Genomic DNA, 25,205 nt, shown 5'->3' with positions numbered 1-25,205 from the left:
CATTATCTACACAGGGCACTGTGGCATTATCTACACAGGGCACTGTGGCATTATCTACACAGGGCACTGTGGCATTATCTACAGAGGGAACTGTGGCAGCATCTACAGAGGGCTCTGTGGCAGTATCTACAGAGGGCACTGTGGCACCATCTACAGAGGGCACCGTGGCACCATCTACAGAGGGCACTGTGGCAGCATCTACAGAGGGCACTGTGGCATTATCTACAGAGGGCACTGTGGCATTATCTACAGAGGGCACTGTGGCAGTATCTACAGAGGGCACTGTGGCAGCATCTCCAGAGGGCTCTGTGGCAGTATCTACAGAGGGCACAGTGTCAGTATCTACAGGGGGCACTGTGGCAGCATCTACAGAGGGCTCTGTGGCAGCATCTACAGAGGGCTCTGTGGCAGTATCTACAGAGGGCTCTGTGGCAGCATCTACAGAGGGCTCTGTGGCAGTATCTACAGAGGGCTCTGTGGCAGCATCTACAGAGGGCTCTGTGGCAGCATCTACAGAGGGCTCTGTGGCAGCATCTACAGAGGGCTCTGTGGCATTATCTCCAGAGGGCTCTGTGGCAGCATCTACAGAGGGCTCTGTGGCAGCATCTACAGAGGGCTCTGTGGCAGCATCTACAGGGGGCACAGTGTCAGTATCTACAGGGGGCTCTGTGGCAGTATCCTAAAAGGGGCTGTCCAATCTTGACATTTGTGTGTCTGCCAAACGCTGCCAACTGAGCCGCCGGACTACATTTAGTGACACTTAAACTGGAAAACTGGGTTGTTGAAATGCGGCCTGTCAACTTCTAATTTTTTCTATATGTGGCCCACTTACCTGGCCGAGTTTTAGACCCCTGCTGTAGAGGTTGTAGGGGAAGCCGTCACATGGCCTGAGGGGCCATAAAAGGTGCATAAGGAAACCCGCATATATAGATGGGGCATGGTTACAGGTTTTACATTGAGGTCCGGGAGCTTCAGGTGACACCACTGAAAGGGGCATCATATGTACATAGAGAGCATGGTGTCCAGTGGTGGCGCTCCTCTCTCTGTGGTGTGGTGACCTCCATGGTGCTGGGTGGGCTTTGTTCACTAGTCGTGTATCAGGGGACGGTCTCCATCCTCCGGTGTCTGCTCAGTGATTTATTCCTCGGGGGATCGGGAGGCTCATATTACATTTTACTAATGATTGGAAATGTTGAGTTGCCATAAACCAAACCCGATAGAGGCGACAAATGAAGTTTTATGCCGATAAATGACGGTGATTTCTGGTTTTCTTCATATTCATCTAATTTACAGCATTTCCCCTCTATTCGAATGTCACAAAGAATTTTCACTTCCTATTTAAGACACACAAAAAACGTACATTTTCGCGGGTTGGGAAGTAGTAGGTGTTCCAGAATACAAAGAAAGAAACCGCCGATATGAAAAGCCTCCGCACTCCTCCCTAAAAACAGAGGATATTCACCAGTCACGTCAAGGTCAAACACAAGGAACATTGGATATATGTAGTAAGAATAGTATATACAGACTGAGAGCTCAGGTAATATAGTATATACAGACTGAGAGCTCAGGTAATATAGTATATACAGACTGAGCGCTCAGGTAATATAGTATATACAGACTGAGCGCTCAGGTAATATAGTATATACAGACTGAGAGCTCAGGTAATATAGTATATACAGACTGAGAGCTCAGGTAATATAGTATATACAGACTGAGAGCTCAGGTAATATAGTATATACAGACTGAGAGCTCAGGTAATATAGTATATACAGGCTGAGCGCTCAGGTAATATAGTATATACAGACTGAGAGCTCAGGTAATATAGTATATACAGGCTGAGAGCTCAGGTAATATAGTATATACAGACTGAGAGCTCAGGTAATATAGTATATACAGGCTGAGCGCTCAGGTAATATAGTATATACAGGCTGAGCGCTCAGGTAATATAGTATATACAGGCTGAGAGCTCAGGTAATATAGTATATACAGACTGAGAGCTCAGGTAATATAGTATATACAGGCTGAGAGCTCAGGTAATATAGTATATACAGGCTGAGAGCTCAGGTAATATAGTATATACAGACTGAGAGCTCAGGTAATATAGTATATACAGGCTGAGAGCTCAGGTAATATAGTATATACAGGCTGAGCGCTCAGGTAATATAGTATATACAGGCTGAGCGCTCAGGTAATATAGTATATACAGACTGAGCGCTCAGGTAATATAGTATATACAGACTGAGCGCTCAGGTAATATAGTATATACAGGCTGAGAGCTCAGGTAATGTAGTATATACAGGCTGAGAGCTCAGGTAATATAGTATATACAGACTGAGAGCTCAGGTAATATAGTATATACAGACTGAGAGCTCAGGTAATATAGTATATACAGGCTGAGCGCTCAGGTAATATAGTATATACAGACTGTGCGCTCAGGTAATATAGTATATACAGACTGAGAGCTCAGGTAATATAGTATATACAGACTGAGAGCTCAGGTAATATAGTATATACAGACTGAGAGCTCAGGTAATATAGTATATACAGACTGAGAGCTCAGGTAATATAGTATATACAGACTGAGAGCTCAGGTAATATAGTATATACAGACTGAGAGCTCAGGTAATATAGTATATACAGACTGAGAGCTCAGGTAATATAGTATATACAGACTGAGCGCTCAGGTAATATAGTATATACAGACTGAGAGCTCAGGTAATATAGTATATACAGACTGAGAGCTCAGGTAATATAGTATATACAGTCTGAGAGCTCAGGTAATATAGTATATACAGACTGAGAGCTCAGGTAATATAGTATATACAGACTGAGAGCTCAGGTAATATAGTATATACAGACTGAGCGCTCAGGTAATATAGTATATACAGACTGAGAGCTCAGGTAATATAGTATATACAGACTGAGAGCTCAGGTAATATAGTATATACAGACTGTGCGCTCAGGTAATATAGTATATACAGGCTGAGAGCTCAGGTAATATAGTATATACAGACTGTGCGCTCAGGTAATATAGTATATACAGACTGAGAGCTCAGGTAATATAGTATATACAGACTGTGCGCTCAGGTAATATAGTATATACAGACTGAGAGCTCAGGTAATATAGTATATACAGACTGAGAGCTCAGGTAATATAGTATATACAGACTGTGCGCTCAGGTAATATAGTATATACAGACTGAGAGCTCAGGTAATATAGTATATACAGACTGAGAGCTCAGGTAATATAGTATATACAGACTGAGAGCTCAGGTAATATAGTATATACAGACTGAGAGCTCAGGTAATATAGTATATACAGACTGAGAGCTCAGGTAATATAGTATATACAGACTGAGAGCTCAGGTAATATAGTATATACAGACTGAGAGCTCAGGTAATATAGTATATACAGACTGTGCGCTCAGGTAATATAGTATATACAGACTGAGAGCTCAGGTAATATAGTATATACAGACTGAGAGCTCAGGTAATATAGTATATACAGACTGAGAGCTCAGGTAATATAGTATATACAGACTGAGAGCTCAGGTAATATAGTATATACAGACTGAGAGCTCAGGTAATATAGTATATACAGACTGAGCGCTCAGGTAATATAGTATATACAGACTGAGAGCTCAGGTAATATAGTATATACAGACTGAGAGCTCAGGTAATATAGTATATACAGACTGAGAGCTCAGGTAATATAGTATATACAGACTGAGAGCTCAGGTAATATAGTATATACAGACTGTGCGCTCAGGTAATATAGTATATACAGACTGAGAGCTCAGGTAATATAGTATATACAGACTGAGAGCTCAGGTAATATAGTATATACAGACTGAGAGCTCAGGTAATATAGTATATAGACTGAGAGCTCAGGTAATATAGTATATATAGACTGAGAGCTCAGGTAATATAGTATATACAGACTGAGAGCTCAGGTAATATAGTATATACAGACTGAGAGCTCAGGTAATATAGTATATACAGACTGAGAGCTCAGGTAATATAGTATATACAGACTGAGAGCTCAGGTAATATAGTATATACAGACTGAGAGCTCAGGTAATATAGTATGTACAGACTGAGCGCTCAGGTAATATAGTATATACAGACTGAGCGCTCAGGTAATATAGTATATACAGACTGAGAGCTCAGGTAATATAGTATATACAGACTGAGAGCTCAGGTAATATAGTATATACAGACTGAGAGCTCAGGTAATATAGTATATACAGACTGAGAGCTCAGGTAATATAGTATATACAGACTGAGAGCTCAGGTAATATAGTATATACAGGCTGAGAGCTCAGGTAATATAGTATATACAGGCTGAGCGCTCAGGTAATATAGTATATACAGACTGAGAGCTCAGGTAATATAGTATATACAGGCTGAGAGCTCAGGTAATATAGTATATACAGGCTGAGAGCTCAGGTAATATAGTATATACAGGCTGAGAGCTCAGGTAATATAGTATATACAGACTGAGCGCTCAGGTAATATAGTATATACAGACTGAGAGCTCAGGTAATATAGTATATACAGACTGAGAGCTCAGGTAATATAGTATATACAGGCTGAGCGCTCAGGTAATATAGTATATACAGGCTGAGCGCTCAGGTAATATAGTATATACAGGCTGAGCGCTCAGGTAATATAGTATATACAGACTGAGAGCTCAGGTAATATAGTATATACAGACTGAGAGCTCAGGTAATATAGTATATACAGACTGAGAGCTCAGGTAATATAGTATATACAGACTGAGCGCTCAGGTAATATAGTATATACAGACTGAGAGCTCAGGTAATATAGTATATACAGACTGTGCGCTCAGGTAATATAGTATATACAGGCTGAGCGCTCAGGTAATATAGTATATACAGGCTGAGCGCTCAGGTAATATAGTATATACAGACTGAGAGCTCAGGTAATATAGTATATACAGACTGAGAGCTCAGGTAATATAGTATATACAGACTGAGAGCTCAGGTAATATAATATATACAGACTGAGAGCTCAGGTAATATAGTATATACAGACTGAGAGCTCAGGTAATATAGTATATACAGACTGAGCGCTCAGGTAATATAGTATATACAGACTGAGAGCTCAGGTAATATAGTATATACAGACTGAGCGCTCAGGTAATATAGTATATACAGACTGAGAGCTCAGGTAATATAGTATATACAGACTGAGAGCTCAGGTAATATAGTATATACAGACTGAGCGCTCAGGTAATATAATATATACAGACTGAGAGCTCAGGTAATATAGTATATACAGACTGAGAGCTCAGGTAATATAGTATATACAGGCTGAGCGCTCAGGTAATATAGTATATACAGACTGAGAGCTCAGGTAATATAGTATATACAGGCTGAGAGCTCAGGTAATATAGTATATACAGGCTGAGCGCTCAGGTAATATAGTATATACAGACTGAGAGCTCAGGTAATATAGTATATACAGACTGAGAGCTCAGGTAATATAGTATATACAGACTGAGCGCTCAGGTAATATAGTATATACAGGCTGAGAGCTCAGGTAATATAGTATATACAGACTGAGAGCTCAGGTAATATAGTATATACAGGCTGAGCGCTCAGGTAATATAGTATATACAGACTGAGAGCTCAGGTAATATAGTATATACAGGCTGAGCGCTCAGGTAATATAGTATATACAGACTGAGAGCTCAGGTAATATAGTATATACAGACTGAGCGCTCAGGTCATATAGTATATACAGGCTGAGAGCTCAGGTAATATAGTATATACAGACTGAGAGCTCAGGTAATATAGTATATACAGGCTGAGAGCTCAGGTAATATAGTATATACAGACTGAGAGCTCAGGTAATATAGTATATACAGGCTGAGAGCTCAGGTAATATAGTATATACAGTCTGAGAGCTCAGGTAATATAGTATATACAGGCTGAGAGCTCAGGTAATATAGTATATACAGGCTGAGAGCTCAGGTAATATAGTATATACAGGCTGAGAGCTCAGGTAATATAGTATATACAGACTGAGAGCTCAGGTAATATAGTATATACAGGCTGAGAGCTCAGGTAATATAGTATATACAGACTGAGAGCTCAGGTAATATAGTATATACAGACTGAGCGCTCAGGTAATATAGTATATACAGACTGAGCGCTCAGGTAATATAGTATATACAGACTGAGCGCTCAGGTAATATAGTATATACAGACTGAGCGCTCAGGTAATATAGTATATACAGACTGAGCGCTCAGGTAATATAGTATATACAGGCTGAGAGCTCAGGTAATATAGTATATACAGACTGAGAGCTCAGGTAATATAGTATATACAGGCTGAGAGCTCAGGTAATATAGTATATACAGACTGAGCGCTCAGGTAATATAGTATATACAGGCTGAGAGCTCAGGTAATATAGTATATACAGACTGAGCGCTCAGGTAATATAGTATATACAGACAGAGCTCAGGTAATATAGTATATACAGACTGAGCGCTCAGGTAATATAGTATATACAGACTGAGAGCTCAGGTAATATAGTATATACAGACTGAGAGCTCAGGTAATATAGTATATACAGACTGAGAGCTCAGGTAATATAGTATATACAGACTGAGAGCTCAGGTAATATAGTATATACAGACTGAGCGCTCAGGTAATATAGTATATACAGACTGAGAGCTCAGGTAATATAGTATATACAGACTGAGAGCTCAGGTAATATAGTATATACAGACTGAGAGCTCAGGTAATATAGTATATACAGGCTGAGAGCTCAGGTAATATAGTATATACAGACTGTGAGCTCAGGTAATATAGTATATACAGACTGAGAGCTCAGGTAATATAGTATATACAGGCTGAGAGCTCAGGTAATATAGTATATACAGACTGAGCGCTCAGGTAATATAGTATATACAGACTGAGCGCTCAGGTAATATAGTATATACAGACTGAGAGCTCAGGTAATATAGTATATACAGACTGAGAGCTCAGGTAATATAGTATATATAGACTGAGAGCTCAGGTAATATAGTATATACAGGCTGAGAGCTCAGGTAATATAGTATATACAGACTGAGAGCTCAGGTAATATAGTATATACAGACTGAGAGCTCAGGTAATATAGTATATACAGACTGAGAGCTCAGGTAATATAGTATATACAGACTGAGAGCTCAGGTAATATAGTATATACAGACTGAGAGCTCAGGTAATATAGTATATACAGACTGTGCGCTCAGGTAATATAGTATATACAGACTGAGAGCTCAGGTAATATAGTATATACAGACTGAGCGCTCAGGTAATATAGTATATACAGACTGAGAGCTCAGGTAATATAGTATATACAGACTGTGCGCTCAGGTAATATAGTATATACAGGCTGAGAGCTCAGGTAATATAGTATATACAGACTGTGAGCTCAGGTAATATAGTATATACAGACTGAGAGCTCAGGTAATATAGTATATACAGACTGAGAGCTCAGGTAATATAGTATATACAGACTGAGAGCTCAGGTAATATAGTATATACAGGCTGAGAGCTCAGGTAATATAGTATATACAGACTGAGCGCTCAGGTAATATAGTATATACAGTCTGAGAGCTCAGGTAATATAGTATATACAGACTGAGAGCTCAGGTAATATAGTATATACAGACTGAGAGCTCAGGTAATATAGTATATACAGACTGAGAGCTCAGGTAATATAGTATATACAGGCTGAGAGCTCAGGTAATATAGTATATACAGGCTGAGAGCTCAGGTAATATAGTATATACAGACTGAGCGCTCAGGTAATATAGTATATACAGACTGAGAGCTCAGGTAATATAGTATATACAGACTGAGAGCTCAGGTAATATAGTATATACAGACTGAGAGCTCAGGTAATATAGTATATACAGGCTGAGAGCTCAGGTAATATAGTATATACAGACTGTGAGCTCAGGTAATATAGTATATACAGACTGAGAGCTCAGGTAATATAGTATATACAGGCTGAGAGCTCAGGTAATATAGTATATACAGGCTGAGAGCTCAGGTAATATAGTATATACAGGCTGAGAGCTCAGGTAATATAGTATATACAGACTGAGAGCTCAGGTAATATAGTATATACAGGCTGAGAGCTCAGGTAATATAGTATATACAGGCTGAGAGCTCAGGTAATATAGTATATACAGGCTGAGAGCTCAGGTAATATAGTATATACAGGCTGAGAGCTCAGGTAATATAGTATATACAGGCTGAGAGCTCAGGTAATATAGTATATACAGGCCGAGCGCTCAGGTAATATAGTATATACAGGCCGAGAGCTCAGGTAATATAGTATATACAGACCGAGAGCTCAGGTAATATAGTATATACAGACTGAGAGCTCAGGTAATATAGTATATACAGACTGAGAGCTCAGGTAATATAGTATATACAGACTGAGAGCTCAGGTAATATAGTATATACAGACTGAGAGCTCAGGTAATATAGTATATACAGACTGAGAGCTCAGGTAATATAGTATATACAGACTGAGCGCTCAGGTAATATAGTATATACAGGCTGAGAGCTCAGGTAATATAGTATATACAGGCTGAGCGCTCAGGTAATATAGTATATACAGACTGAGAGCTCAGGTCATATAGTATATACAGACTGAGAGCTCAGGTAATATAGTATATACAGACTGAGAGCTCAGGTAATATAGTATATACAGACTGAGAGCTCAGGTAATATAGTATATACAGTCTGAGAGCTCAGGTAATATAGTATATACAGACTGAGAGCTCAGGTAATATAGTATATACAGGCTGAGAGCTCAGGTAATATAGTATATACAGACTGAGAGCTCAGGTAATATAGTATATACAGGCTGAGAGCTCAGGTAATATAGTATATACAGGCTGAGAGCTCAGGTAATATAGTATATACAGGCTGAGAGCTCAGGTAATATAGTATATACAGACTGAGAGCTCAGGTAATATAGTATATACAGACTGAGAGCTCAGGTAATATAGTATATACAGACTGAGAGCTCAGGTAATATAGTATATACAGACCGAGAGCTCAGGTAATATAGTATATACAGACCGAAAGCTCAGGTAATATAGTATATACAGGCTGAGAGCTCAGGTAATATAGTATATACAGACTGAGAGCTCAGGTAATATAGTATATACAGACTGAGAGCTCAGGTAATATAGTATATACAGACTGAGAGCTCAGGTAATATAGTATATACAGACTGAGAGTTTAGGTAATATAGTATATACAGACTGAGAGCTCAGGTAATATAGTATATACAGACTGAGAGCTCAGGTAATATAGTATATACAGACTGAGAGCTCAGGTAATATAGTATATACAGACTGAGAGCTCAGGTAATATAGTACATACAGACTGAGAGCTCAGGTAATATAGTATATACAGGCTGAGAGCTCAGGTAATATAGTATATACAGACTGAGAGCTCAGGTAATATAGTATATACAGACTGAGAGCTCAGGTAATATAGTATATACAGACTGAGAGCTCAGGTAATATAGTATATACAGACTGAGAGCTCAGGTAATATAGTATATACAGACTGAGAGCTCAGGTAATATAGTATATACAGACTGAGAGCTCAGGTAATATAGTATATACAGACTGAGAGCTCAGGTAATATAGTATATACAGACTGAGAGCTCAGGTAATATAGTATATACAGACTGAGAGCTCAGGTAATATAGTATATACAGACTGAGAGTTTAGGTAATATAGCATATACAGACTGAGAGCTCAGGTAATATAGTATATACAGGCTGAGCGCTCGGGTATCTGTTCAGGACTCTCAGAATCTTAGGGTCCCTCAGCCCCCCTTCTGCTGCATCCGGTTGATTTGGCCTAACGGTAGATCCCGGATAAGACGATCATCGGAGACCTTCACCTTCTACTCAGATGACAGCTTAGAAAGTCAGCGAGGAGCCCCGGCCAGTAAGAAGACCATTAGTGACCGGCTGTCGAGAGCTTCGGGCCATGTAGAAGAGCTCAATGCCACCAAGACACTTTCTCATCTCTCTTTCTCCCTTTTTCGTTCGGGGGCATCTCCTCGTCATCACGTCTTCCAGGAGGAGAGTTGAGGTGACGGCCGCCGTACAGGTAACATTCGTGCACAGGAGGAATTACGAAAATGGGAGAAGTCTCACCAACTAAAAGTGTTGGCGAGGGGCATCTGTGGCCAGTTTAAGTCTAATTTATAGGGTTTGTGGATTGAGCTCCCCTCTATGGATTCCAACTCCCATTATTTATACTATTGTGGTCAAACCACAACACATTTCTGTTTCTATCTGATAGTTGTGACCAGGAGGACTCCGCTGAGGGTGATGGTGGGCAAAGCCTCAAGAAGGTGCAGGATCATTACTACTTATCGAGCGGTGATAACACAATGTGGAGGAACCAAAGCCCCCGGTGTGCTGCTCTCAACCACGTCCACTGATGGACATCAATTCTCCTAATATAAAGCGTGACCCTGGTGACAACATGGCTGCGTGATTCTTATAGATCTCAGGGTCAGCGTCAGGACCTGAGAGAAAATAATAGAAGGCATGACATGATAAATGCAGGACTTTACCTCCGTCCTAGGACCGGCTTCATCCGGACCCTGCAGAATAAGAACGCTTCATTATTAAACACATCAATATATAGTCAGTACTATGATGTCATTAGTTCACAGAGCTGACAGACCTGGAGAGGGGAGGAGACAGAGCGAAGAGTCTGTGTTTACATAAATAGAGGTGGGTGACCGGGTGACCAGAAGACTAAGGCTGCAGCTTCCTGCCCCCAGTTATAGGAGGACACGGAAATATACACCCCAAACTTCTGCTCCAACAATGAAATACTGTGCAGACTAAGAGTAATGGATCATTCATGGCCCATAGAAGGGTTAATATTTAGGTGAAGAGACGTTGACCTCAGTGAAGCAATTTTCTGTGGTTTCAGCTAGTAACGAGCATTAACCAATCTAGAGGACATTGGCGGCCTCCACCACTGGGGTCATCGTCGCCTCCTGACTGTTACGTCCCCATCACTATGTCGGTGTGTTGATATCACTACATATGGGAAGTGTCTCTTCATTACACTATACGTTCCCATTACTGGCGCCCATTCTGGCAGCGCTCCCCGTCAACTCCTCCCCCATCAGTCATTTGTTTTAGGAAAAGCTATTTGCTTTCAAACATCCAATTTGAAAGTAAATATCCATATATTGAGAAAGCGTTCATGGACTTGTCTATTAAATCTATTGGAATTGTTAAACGGGAAGAAGAAGATCGTCTTATGGTCAAGAAGGGTCATTAAGATAAAGCACGAGTGTAAGGCGACAAATAGTAATAATAGTAATAATAATAATAATAATAATAATAACAATAATAATAATAATAATAACAATAAATAATAAAATAATAATAATATAATAATAATAATAATAATAATAATAATAATAATAATTGTGACATCCATTGATTGGTCTGATTTGGTGAAATAGAATTATTGAATGTTTTATGGATGGCGGAAGCTTTACATTGGACCACTCACCTGCACGGGGACATTAATAGGGGTGAAATCATCTTGAGACTATGGAAATATGACACGGGTTTTAGCAGCACATTTTTTTAAGGCACCTATTAAAACAAATAATAACCCCCCTCCTGCGCTATAGATGTGGATCAGAGGGGAGTGTGTGGTGTGACCTGCAGATTTTGGGTCTTATTTCTTCCCTCTGACGTTTCTGTAGCGGCGGGCACTTGCTATATGCTCTGAGCCAATCAGAAATCTCCTCCTGCTGCTCCCACCACAGAATGTGTCTTACTGTATGTGGCTCCATACAAGAACCATCTATCAAAGTGAAGGATGGGGTCAGTGATGGATCATGAATGGTCACTGCAAAGAGCCAAACATTAAGAGAAAGGGAAGCTGCAGCTGCACCTCCCTCCTCCCCCGCCTTATGCATTTTATATTGTTTTTTACTTAAGTCACAGCTGGCGGTTTTGAGATTTCGGTGGTGTGAGGAGAAGCTACGAGGGCGGACTTGCCTGTCAGGAGTCCGGCGGCCGGCATAACGCTTCATAGCCATGCTGAGATTATTGGTTTGCCGCTAAGCGGTTTTGTTGGGAAAGATGTAATAAAAGCCGTGGCCGATCACCGTCCAGCAGAAGTGAGGGCGCGTGTCTCGTGGTTTATTTAGTTAAATAAGCAGAGATGCCCCTCAGGTAGATACGGGAGCATACCCTGCGTGCAGTCTGTAACCTAACATATAGACAAAATAATACAGGAAAACATGACCTGGGGATGAGACTGAAAGTGTAAAGCTGCAGCTGATCGAGCTCCATATATAAATCTATCACCTGTCACATGATCAACACTCACCTGTACGGGGCTCCTCCGCACACCTGTAACAGGAGAAGACGCCAGCGTTACGTATCGAACATCATCAGTCTACAGGTTCTAAGAGGGACACCCCCACACTGCACCAGCCAGACACCCCACTAATAATATCTATAGGTACATGATCTGTCACCTGTACTACATGACATCAGACATACAACCACACAGGTTGTCACAGCCCCGCCCCCTGTTACTGACATCACTGATATATAATATAATTACACTGTGATCAGACATGAGATCCACACATCTTATATACAGTAACAGCTATTCATCTATTACTACTGACAACCAGCCTGTATATCATGTGTGAGAGGTTGTCACAGCCCCGCCCCCTGTTACTGACATCACTAATATATAATATAATTACACTGTGATCAGACATGAGATCCACACATCTTATATACAGTAACAGCTATTCATCTATTACTACTGACAACCAGCCTGTATATCATGTGTGAGAGGTTGTCACAGCTCCGCCCCCTGTTACTGACATCACTGATATATAATATAATTACACTGTGATCAGACATGAGATCCACACATCTTATATACAGTCACAGCTATTCATCTGTTACTACTGACAACCAGCCTGTATATCATGTGTGAGAGGTTGTCACAGCCCCGCCCCCTGTTACTGACATCACTGATATATAATATAATTACATTGTGATCAGACATGAGATCCACACATCTTATATACAGTAACAGCTATTCATCTATTACTACTGACAACCAGCCTGTATATCATGTGTGAGAGGTTGTCACAGCCCCGCCCCCTGTTACTGACATCACTGATATATAATATAATTATATTGTGATCAGACATGAGATCCACACATCTTATATACAGTAACAGCTATTCATCTATTACTACTGACAACCAGCCTGTATGTCATGTGTGAGAGGTTGTCACAGCCCCGCCCCCTGTTACTGACATCACTGATATATAATATAATTACACTGTGATCAGACATGAGATCCACACATCTTATATACAGTAACAGCTATTCATCTATTACTACTGACAACCAGCCTGTATATCATGTGTGAGAGGTTGTCACAGCCCCGCCCCCTGTTACTGACATCACTGATATATAATATAATTACACTGTGATCAGACATGAGATCCACACATCTTATATACAGTAACAGCTATTCATCTATTACTACTGACAACCCGCCTGTATATCATGTGTGAGAGGTTGTCACAGCCCCGCCCCCTGTTACTCACATCACTAATATATAATATAATTACACTGTGATCAGACATGAGATCCACACATCTTATATACAGTAACAGCTATTCATCTATCACTACTGACAACCAGCCTGTATATCATGTGTGAGAGGTTGTCACAGCTCCGCCCCCTGTTACTGACATCACTGATATATAATATAATTACACTGTGATCAGACATGAGATCCACACATCTTATATACAATATCAGCATTGTGAGAAACTAGACATGGACCGCACAATCCACAGTGTATACGTTGATCTGAGCCGCTAGGCATAATTTAGAAACATGAACATGAGGTTCTTTGTAAACATTTTGATCAAACTGTATAAGCCCACTTGCCACTTCACGGCGACCTCTTTTATGTGGGTCCCTACTCTAGCGGTTGCAGCACCGCATGGCGGCTACCACCACCGCAGCACCGCTCCCACAGAGGGAGCAACCCAGGGGCCCAAAAGCACCCATGCCTTCAGACCGTGCCAAGCCTCCTTGGCTCTGGGCCACGTCCCCCCACAAGTGCAGCACTACAGCAACAGACACCACCATACAGCACCACAACATGTGAACAGATGGAATGAGCTCACCTTGCCATGCGCCCCCAGTGGCCAAACTGAGAGCACAAGCAGGAGCAGGAACACTTATGAGGTCATTCCTGAATTAAAATCAGCTGGGTATTGCAATCGCTAGAGTAGGGACCCACTTTTAGAGGTCGCCGTGAAGTGGCAAGTGGGCTTGCATACAATTTGATCAAAATGTTACAAAGAACCTCTCGTTCATATTTAAATATTTTGCCTAGCCGCATTGATCATAGTATACAGTGGATGTGCGGTCCATGTCTTTTCTCTCCCCTTTGACATCTTATATACAGTAACAGCTATTCATCTATTACTACTGACAACCAGCCTGTATACCATGTGTGAGGGGTTGTCACAGCTCCGCCCCCTGTTACTGACATCACTGATATATAATATAATTACATGTGATCAGACATGAGATCCACACATCTTATATACAGTAACAGCTATTCATCTATTACTACTGACAACCAGCCTGTATATCATGTGTGAGAGGTTGTCACAGCCCCGCCCCCTGTTACTGACATCACTGATATATAATATAATTACATGTGATCAGAGATGAGATCCACACATCTTATATACAGTAACAGCTATTCATCTATTACTACTGACAACCAGCCTGTATATCATGTGTGAGAGGTTGTCACAGCTCCGCCCCCTGTTACTGACATCACTGATATATAATATAATTACACTGTGATCAGAGATGAGATCCACACATCTTATATACAGTAACAGCTATTCATCTATTACTACTGACAACCAGCCTGTATATCATGTGTGAGGTTGTCACAGCCCCGCCCCCTGTTACTGACATCACTGATATATAATATAATTACACTGTGATCAGACATGAGATCCACACATCTTATATACAGTAACAGCTATTCATCTATTACTACTGACAACCAGCCTGTATATCATGTGAGAGGTTGTCACAGCCCCGCCCCCTGTTACTGACATTACTGATATATAATATAATTACACTGTGATCAGACATGAGATCCACACATCTTATATACAGTCACAGCTATTCATCTATTACTACTGACAACCAGCCTGTATATCATGAGGTTGTCACAGCCCCGCCCCCTGTCACTGACATCACTGATATATAATATAATTACATGTGATCAGACATGAGATCCACACATCTTATATACAGTAACAGCTATTCATCTATTACTACTGACAACCAGCCTGTATATCATGTGTGAGAGGTTGTCACGGCCCCGCCCCCTGTTACTGACATCACTGATATATAATATAATTACATGTGATCAGACATGAGATCCACACATCTTATATACAGTAACAGCTATTCATCTATTACTACTGACAACCAGCCTGTATATCATGTGTGAGAGGTTGTCACAGCCCCGCCCCCTGTTACTGACATCACTGATATATAATATAATTACACTGTGATCAGACATGAGATCCACACATCTTATATACAGTGACAGCTATTCATCTATTACTACTGACAACCAGCCTGTATATCATGTGTGAAAGGTTGTCACAGCTCCGCCCCCTGTTACTGACATCACTGATATATAATATAATTACATGTGATCAGACATGAGATCCACACATCTTATATACAGTCACAGCTATTCATCTATTACTACTGACAACCAGCCTGTATATCATGTGTGAGAGGTTGTCACAGCCCCGCCCCCTGTTAGTGACATCACTGATATATAATATAATTACATTGTGATCAGACATGAGATCCACACATCTTATATACAGTAACAGCTATTCATCTATTACTACTGACAACCAGCCTGTATATCATGTGAGAGAGGTTGTCACAGCCCCGCCCCCTGTTACTGACATCACTGATATATAATATAATTACATTGTGATCAGACATGAGATCCACACATCTTATATACAGTAACAGCTATTCATCTATTACTACTGACACCAGCCTGTATATCATGTGTGAGAGGTTGTCACAGCTCCGCCCCCTGTTACTGACATCACTGATATATAATATAATTACACTGTGATCAGAGATGAGATCCACACATCTTATATACAGTAACAGCTATTCATCTATTACTACTGACAACCAGCCTGTATATCATGTGTGAGAGGTTGTCACAGCCCCACCCCTGTTACTGACATCACTGATATATAATATAATTACATGTGATCAGACATGAGATCCACACATCTTATATACAGTAACAGCTATTCATCTATTACTACTGACAACCGGCCTGTATATCATGTGTGAGAGGTTGTCACAGCCCCGCCCCCTGTTACTGACATCACTGATATATAATATAATTACACTGTGATCAGACATGAGATCCACACATCTTATATACAGTAACAGCTATTCATCTATTACTACTGACAACCAGCCTGTATATCATGTGTGAGGTTGTCACAGCCCCGCCCCCTGTTACTGACATCACTGATATATAATATAATTACACTGTGATCAGACATGAGATCCACACATCTTATATACAGTAACAGCTATTCATCTATTACTACTGACAACCAGCCTGTATATCATGTGAGAGGTTGTCACAGCCCCGCCCCCTGTTACTGACATTACTGATATATAATATAATTACACTGTGATCAGACATGAGATCCACACATCTTATATACAGTCACAGCTATTCATCTATTACTACTGACAACCAGCCTGTATATCATGAGGTTGTCACAGCCCCGCCCCCTGTCACTGACATCACTGATATATAATATAATTACATGTGATCAGACATGAGATCCACACATCTTATATACAGTAACAGCTATTCATCTATTACTACTGACAACCAGCCTGTATATCATGTGTGAGAGGTTGTCACGGCCCCGCCCCCTGTTACTGACATCACTGATATATAATATAATTACATGTGATCAGACATGAGATCCACACATCTTATATACAGTAACAGCTATTCATCTATTACTACTGACAACCAGCCTGTATATCATGTGTGAGAGGTTGTCACAGCCCCGCCCCCTGTTACTGACATCACTGATATATAATATAATTACACTGTGATCAGACATGAGATCCACACATCTTATATACAGTGACAGCTATTCATCTATTACTACTGACAACCAGCCTGTATATCATGTGTGAGAGGTTGTCACAGCTCCGCCCCCTGTTACTGACATCACTGATATATAATATAATTACATGTGATCAGACATGAGATCCACACATCTTATATACAGTCACAGCTATTCATCTATTACTACTGACAACCAGCCTGTATATCATGTGTGAGAGGTTGTCACAGCCCCGCCCCCTGTTAGTGACATCACTGATATATAATATAATTACATTGTGATCAGACATGAGATCCACACATCTTATATACAGTAACAGCTATTCATCTATTACTACTGACAACCAGCATGTATATCATGTGTGAGAGGTTGTCACAGCCCCGCCCCCTGTTACTGACATCACTGATATATAATATAATTACATTGTGATCAGACATGAGATCCACACATCTTATATACAGTAACAGCTATTCATCTATTACTACTGACACCAGCCTGTATATCATGTGTGAGAGGTTGTCACAGCTCCGCCCCCTGTTACTGACATCACTGATATATAATATAATTACACTGTGATCAGACATGAGATCCACACATCTTATATACAGTAACAGCTATTCATCTATTACTACTGACAACCAGCCTGTATATCATGTGTGAGAGGTTGTCACAGCCCCGCCCCCTGTTACTGACATCACTGATATATAATATAATTACATTGTGATCAGACATGAGATCCACACATCTTATATACAGTAACAGCTATTCATCTATTACTACTGACAACCAGCCTGTATATCATGGGTGAGAGGTTGTCACAGCTCCGCCCCCTGTTACTGACATCACTGATATATAATATAATTACATGTGATCAGACATGAGATCCACACATCTTATATACAGTCACAGCTATTCATCTATTACTACTGACAACCAGCCTGTGTATCATGTGTGAGAGGTTGTCACAGCCCCGCCCCCTGTTACTGACATCACTGATATATAATGTAATTACATTGTGATCAGACATGAGATCCACACATCTTATATACAGTAACAGCTATTCATCTATTACTACTGACAACCAGCCTGTATGTCATGTGTGAGAGGTTGTCACAGCCCCGCCCCCTGTTACTGACATCACTGATATATAATATAATTACATTGTGATCAGACATGAGATCCACACATCTTATATACAGTAACAGCTATTCATCTATTACTACTGACAACCAGCCTGTATATTGTGTGTGAGAGGTTGTCACAGCCCCGCCCCCAGTTACTGACATCACTGATATATAATATAATTACACTGTGATCAGACATGAGATCCACACATCTTATATACAGTAACAGCTATTCATCTATTACTACTGACAACCAGCCTGTATAACATGTGTGAGAGGTTGTCACAGCCCCGCCCCCTGTTACTGACATCACTGATATATAATATAATTACATTGTGATCAGACATGAGATCCACACATCTTATATACAGTAACAGCTATTCATCTATTACTACTGACACCAGCCTGTATATCATGTGTGAGAGGTTGTCACAGCTCCGCCCCCTGTTACTGACATCACTGATATATAATATAATTACACTGTGATCAGACATGAGATCCACACATCTTATATACAGTAACAGCTATTCATCTATTACTACTGACAACCAGCCTGTATATCATGTGTGAGAGGTTGTCACAGCCCCGCCCCCTGTTACTGACATCACTGATATATAATATAATTACATTGTGATCAGACATGAGATCCACACATCTTATATACAGTAACAGCTATTCATCTATTACTACTGACAACCAGCCTGTATATCATGGGTGAGAGGTTGTCACAGCTCCGCCCCCTGTTACTGACATCACTGATATATAATATAATTACATGTGATCAGACATGAGATCCACACATCTTATATACAGTCACAGCTATTCATCTATTACTACTGACAACCAGCCTGTGTATCATGTGTGAGAGGTTGTCACAGCCCCGCCCCCTGTTACTGACATCACTGATATATAATGTAATTACATTGTGATCAGACATGAGATCCACACATCTTATATACAGTAACAGCTATTCATCTATTACTACTGACAACCAGCCTGTATGTCATGTGTGAGAGGTTGTCACAGCCCCGCCCCCTGTTACTGACATCACTGATATATAATATAATTACATTGTGATCAGACATGAGATCCACACATCTTATATACAGTAACAGCTATTCATCTATTACTACTGACAACCAGCCTGTATATTGTGTGTGAGAGGTTGTCACAGCCCCGCCCCCTGTTACTGACATCACTGATATATAATGTAATTACATTGTGATCAGACATGAGATCCACACATCTTATATACAGTAACAGCTATTCATCTATTACTACTGACAACCAGCCTGTATGTCATGTGTGAGAGGTTGTCACAGCCCCGCCCCCTGTTACTGACATCACTGATATATAATATAATTACATTGTGATCAGACATGAGATCCACACATCTTATATACAGTAACAGCTATTCATCTATTACTACTGACAACCAGCATGTATATAATGCGCGAGAGGTTGTCACAGCCCCGCCCCCTGTTACTGACTTCACTGATATATAATATAATTACATTGTGATCAGACATGAGATCCACACATCTTATATACAGTAACAGCTATTCATCTATTACTACTGACAACCAGCCTGTATATCATGTGTGAGAGGTTATCACAGCTCCGCCCCCTGTTACTGACATCACTGATATATAATATAATTACATTGTGATCAGACATGAGATCCACACATCTTATATACAGTAACAGCTATTCATCTATTACTACTGACAACCAGCCTGTATATTGTGTGTGAGAGGTTGTCACAGCCCCGCCCCCAGTTACTGACATCACTGATATATAATATAATTACACTGTGATCAGACATGAGATCCACACATCTTATATACAGTAACAGCTATTCATCTATTACTACTGACAACCAGCCTGTATATCATGCGTGAGAGGTTGTCACAGCTCCACCCCCTGTTACTGACATCACTGATATATAATATAATTACATTGTGATCAGACATGAGATCCACAAATCTTATATACAGTAACAGCTATTCATCTATTACTACTGACAACCAGCCTGTATATCATGTGTGAGAGGTTGTCACAGCCCCTCCCCCTGTTACTGAGAACCAGCCTGTATATCATGTGAGAGGTTGTCACAGCCCCGCCCCCTGTTACTGACATCACTGATATATAATATAATTACATTGTGATCAGACATGAGATCCACACATCTTATATACAGTCACAGCTATTCATCTATTACTACTGACAACCTGCCTGTATATCATGTGTGAGAGGTTGTCACAGCCCCGCCCCCTGTTACTGACATCACTGATATATAATTACATTGGGATCAGACATGAGATCCACACATCTTATATACAGTCACAGCTATTCATCTATTACTACTGACAACCAGCCTGTATATCATGTGTGAGAGGTTGTCACAGCCCCGCCCCCTGTTAGCTCATATGAGTACACCTCTTTAATGCTTGTTTTCAGAAATGTGTTGATAAAAGTTTTATTGGGGACCAAAAATCGCATTCATATTTTTATGTGAAACGAAATAAGTTACTGTGATGGACGTTCCATTTCCTTATATTCTCTGCAATAGATGACACTGTGAATCATTAAGCAGGGGGCCGGATTATGAAGATATTTATTCTCCATTCTCTGATGACTTTTCCTCTTCTTAGTTCTGCAAAAATATGTCTCTCTGATTTATCTAATGTTTGATACGGAGAAATGTGCGTTTGACCTTGGCGGAATTGCAATTGTATGAACAGATTATTGATAACGGAGAAGGGGGTGAGATCAGAATAAAATAGACACTGACTTGGCCTCATGGGAAAGAAGAAGGATTCTGTTATATTCTGGCCAATAGAAATAGACCAGGTGTCACCTGATAATGAAGAATTATATAATTAAATTTGAAATGTAATGTATGTCTGTGATTGGCTCGATATGAAATATTCTCATTGTCTGCTATTGGCTGAATCAGAGTTATTGTCACAAAAACACCGAAAAAGGCCATACTTACAAATGGACACAGCCAGGTCAGAAACGCTGATGAAGGAGAGTGAGCAGGTGCTTTAAATAATAATAGCCACTCCCACTGGTCTTGAGGGGAGGGGCGTGTGTGGTGCATGGGATGTGTAGTAAATAATAATAGCCACTCCCACTAGTCTTGAGGGGAGGGGCGTGTGGTGCATGGGATGTGTAGTAAAAAATAATAGCCACTCCCACTAGTCTTGAGGGGAGTGGTATGTGGTGCATGGGATGTGTAGTAAGAAATAATAAATGAATAGTGTATGTGCAAGTGTAATAATGTAAGTGAAATATAGGGGGCAGTAATGAGTAAAGTGCCTAAAAAATAAATGAATAATGGGATGCAAGTGTGTGAAACATGGAGGGATAGTGTGTACGTCATGAGGCGCAACGTGTATAGCCAGGTAGAAGCCTATTTGTGACGCCTTGATAATTCCTAGAGCGGCTACCCTGCTTGCTATGCCAAACAACAACACACCATGCTCTCCCAGCATCAAAGACCTGGCTGTGTCCAAAAGAAGCGAATATAAGTAATAATGAAAAATACCTGGGGTATTAGTGATCATTTTGGCCAAAAGGACGCAAGCTCGCAATCCACGACAAGGATCCCCAGACTTGCGAGTCCCTAATTCCCTAACTGGAGCGAAAATCTCCTGATGTACAGACAAAACAGATAAAAACAAGGACATTTATACAAAAACACCGAAAAAGGCCATACTTACAAATGGACACAGCCTGGTCAGAAACGCTGATGAAGGAGTGAGCAGGTGCTTTAAATAATAATAGCCACTCCCACTGGTCTTGAGGGGAGTGGCGTGTGGTGCATGGGATGTGTAGTAAGAAATAATAAATGAATAGTGTATGTGCAAGTGTAATAATGTAAGTGAAATATAGGGGGCAGTAATGAGTAAAGTGCCTAAAAAATAAATAAATGAATAATGGGGTGCAAGTGTGTGAAACATGGAGGGATAGTGTGTACGTCATGAGGCGCAACGTGTGTAGCCAGGTAGAGTTATTGTCACGTTGCATCTGATTGGTTAACCTCAAGCCTACACCCCTTTTGAATGATATTATTATAATTGAGTTTGGCAATAAACCCCCAGAGGAGTATTTTGAGCTACCAGCAGCGTCTGTGTGTTACTTCTCCTCTCTCTATATATATATATATCGGTATGAAATCTCCTGATTAGGATGCTGGATAAAGTTCCTGGCGTCAGTGTCTATTGGACTCGTCTAAATTTCAGTCTAATATATTTGGAGCCATTGACTTCCACGGCATTACTAATGGACTTTAATTAAAAATTAAATGGCGCCGTTCAAACCTCATGAATTGTTCCCGGAAGTGCTGGAGCTTTTCTAATAATGACGACGCTCCGACATGGCCCCGCGTGACTAAGCTCTTCCTGTGCTGTTCGGGAAGATGACCACAAGGGGCAGTCACATTGCCTATCTCTGGAGTCCCCGAGCAGATCCTCAGCCAGCGCTCTCCCCGGGACTCCAGTGATGCTCCCGACATTTGGTCAGTGACTTCAGGTGTTTGTCGCTGGAGTCGCCGGGTAGATCATCAGCTGACGCTCTGCCCGGGGACTCCAGCGCTGCTGCTGATGTCACGGTCGCTGTCCATGTACGGATAATGACGTTGGTAGCAATACTGGGGTTAAAATCACCGGATTTGAACGGCGCCATTTAGCACTGAAATTTAAATGAAACACATTAGTAAGTGACGTCTTTTATACATAAAATATTAATGCGATTTTCGGTCCCCGGATAACGCTTTACGTTTCTAACAATGTATAAAATACGGATTATTTCTGTGGCCGTACAACCTACTTCTAGCAATGATTTGTTTGATGTCTTTTATTCTTCGTCTGAGGTGATCATAGTTTGCCTTCTCTTGTTGGGTGAAGAGGAAGATGTCCTGGGTCAGGGTCTTCAGGCTTTGTTGATGTCTCAGGATCCTTTCTTTCGCCTCGTGGCCGCTGTCATCCAGATCATCAATAATGGTTATCACCCGCTCTTTACCTGCACAGAGGGACAGCGGTTCTCATCATTTTCATAATGGCGGAAGACGATGAGAATTCTCCAGGGTCGGGAGAAGCAAAGAGTGAAAATGGAGAAATATTCAATGTATACTGAACGCTGACACTCATACCGCCCCCTGGAGTCAGACATTGGAACTAGATGGACTCCACTTCTACTGGGTAACAAAAGCAAAATGCACGGCGCCACATGGTGCAGGTAAATCCAAGGTGATACAAATAGGTGAAAACAGTAGTATGCTCACCTATATTAGTTGTACTCAAAGAACGGCCAAACACTGATATAGATAAGTAGTAGGTCCAATGTGTGCTGCTGCCAAGATCCAAAAGGGTTAACCAAGGGGTCACCGCAATGAAATAGGGTATTTATATGTGAAAAAAACGCATCATAAACGGCGCTACTACATTAAAGATCAAAAATGATCACGGAAAGTTTAGGGAACTTAAAGCAATAAATGTAATTATAAAGGCCTGAGGAAGACACTGGTCCAGCGTCGAAACGCGTAGCCGTAATCATTATTATCATTATATTTATTGCTTTAAAGAGACTCTGTCACCACATTATAAATGTCCTGTCTCTTACACAAGGAGATCGGCGCTGTAATGCAGGTGACAGTAATGCTTTTTATTTAAATAAACAATCTATTTTTACCACTTTATTAGCGTTTTTAGCTTTATGCTAATGATTTGCTTAATGCCCAAGTGGGCGTGTTTTTACTTTCGACCAAGTTGGGCGTTGTACAGAGGAGTGTATGACGCGGACCAATCAGTGACCAATCAGTGAGCAATCAGCGTCATGCACTCCTCTCCATTCATTTACACAGCACATGGGGATCCTGCTAGATCCTTATGTGCTGTCTTATACTGACACATTAACAATTCTGAAGAGTTTAGACAGTGAATAGACATTCCACGGGATGTCTATTCACAATCTCTGCACTTCGTTACTCTGTCTGTGGTAGTTACAGCAGAGGAAGCGTAATCTCGTTGTAACCTGTCATTTACAGTGAGATCTCGCGAGATCACGCTTCCTCTGCTGTAACTACCACAGACAGAGTAACAAAGTGCAGAGATTGTGAATAGACATCCCGTGGAATGTCTATTCACTGTCTAAACTCTTCAGTATCGTTAATGTGTTAGTATAAGACTCCTCTGTACAACGCCCAACTTGGTCTAAAGTAAAAATACGCCCACTTGGGCATTAAGCAACTCATTAGCATAAATCTAAAAACGCTAATAAAGTGGTAAAATTAGATAGTTTTTTTTAAAATAAAAACCACTGCTGTCACCTACATTCCAGCGCCGATCTCCTTGCGTAAGAGACAGGACACTTATTACTGCTGTGACAGAGCCTCTTTAAGTTCACGTTGCCTAAACTTTCCGTGTTATTTTTTGATCTTTAATGTAGCAGCGCCGTTTATGATCCGTTTTTTTCAAATATGAATACCAATTCTGGACAACCCCTTGAAGGCCACGTGTCCGCCTACATTTATATGGAGTTGAACGCTGCCGTTTGGGTGAAGCGGCCGTGGACACATCTCCAAGTCAGCGAAGCAAGTGATAAAAAGCACCATGAGCGATCTAGATTTTTCTTTTTGAAATTCATCGTGACCCCTGGACTTGGGGCTTATTCACACTAATCGGTAACAGATGTTTTTCATGGCCGATTTTTATCTGTGTGGGAACCGTTTTCCCGGATCCCTTATAGATTTGA

At 40.7% G+C, this 25,205-nt stretch overlaps 1 protein-coding gene across 5 annotated transcripts in view; it reads right to left on the bottom strand.

Annotated features, from left to right (window-relative positions):
• The window catches only part of LOC142656103 (uncharacterized), a 36,938-nt gene that overhangs the window by 6,497 nt on the left and 5,236 nt on the right, over positions 1-25,205 (bottom strand). For 2 of the 5 annotated variants that reach the window (XM_075830984.1, XM_075830986.1), the window contains exons 3-7: positions 23,283-23,474; positions 12,432-12,454; positions 11,601-11,639; positions 10,639-10,668; positions 1,361-1,441 (exon numbers count right to left, since the gene is read on the bottom strand). In XM_075830984.1, the coding sequence (XP_075687099.1) occupies positions 1,361-1,441; positions 10,639-10,668; positions 11,601-11,639; positions 12,432-12,454; positions 23,283-23,474 (365 nt within the window). The remainder of the gene's footprint in view (positions 1-1,360; positions 1,442-10,638; positions 10,669-11,600; positions 11,640-12,431; positions 12,455-23,282; positions 23,475-25,205) is intronic. The other 3 variants (XM_075830987.1, XM_075830985.1, XM_075830988.1) reach the window with 3 other exon arrangements.

Source organism: Rhinoderma darwinii, chromosome 6, assembly GCF_050947455.1.
Source record: "Rhinoderma darwinii isolate aRhiDar2 chromosome 6, aRhiDar2.hap1, whole genome shotgun sequence".
In the NCBI taxonomy this organism is placed as follows: Eukaryota; Metazoa; Chordata; class Amphibia; order Anura; family Rhinodermatidae; genus Rhinoderma; species Rhinoderma darwinii.
The sequence above is the reverse complement of the archived record's forward strand: the minus strand, read 5'-3'. Positions and strand labels throughout refer to the sequence as shown.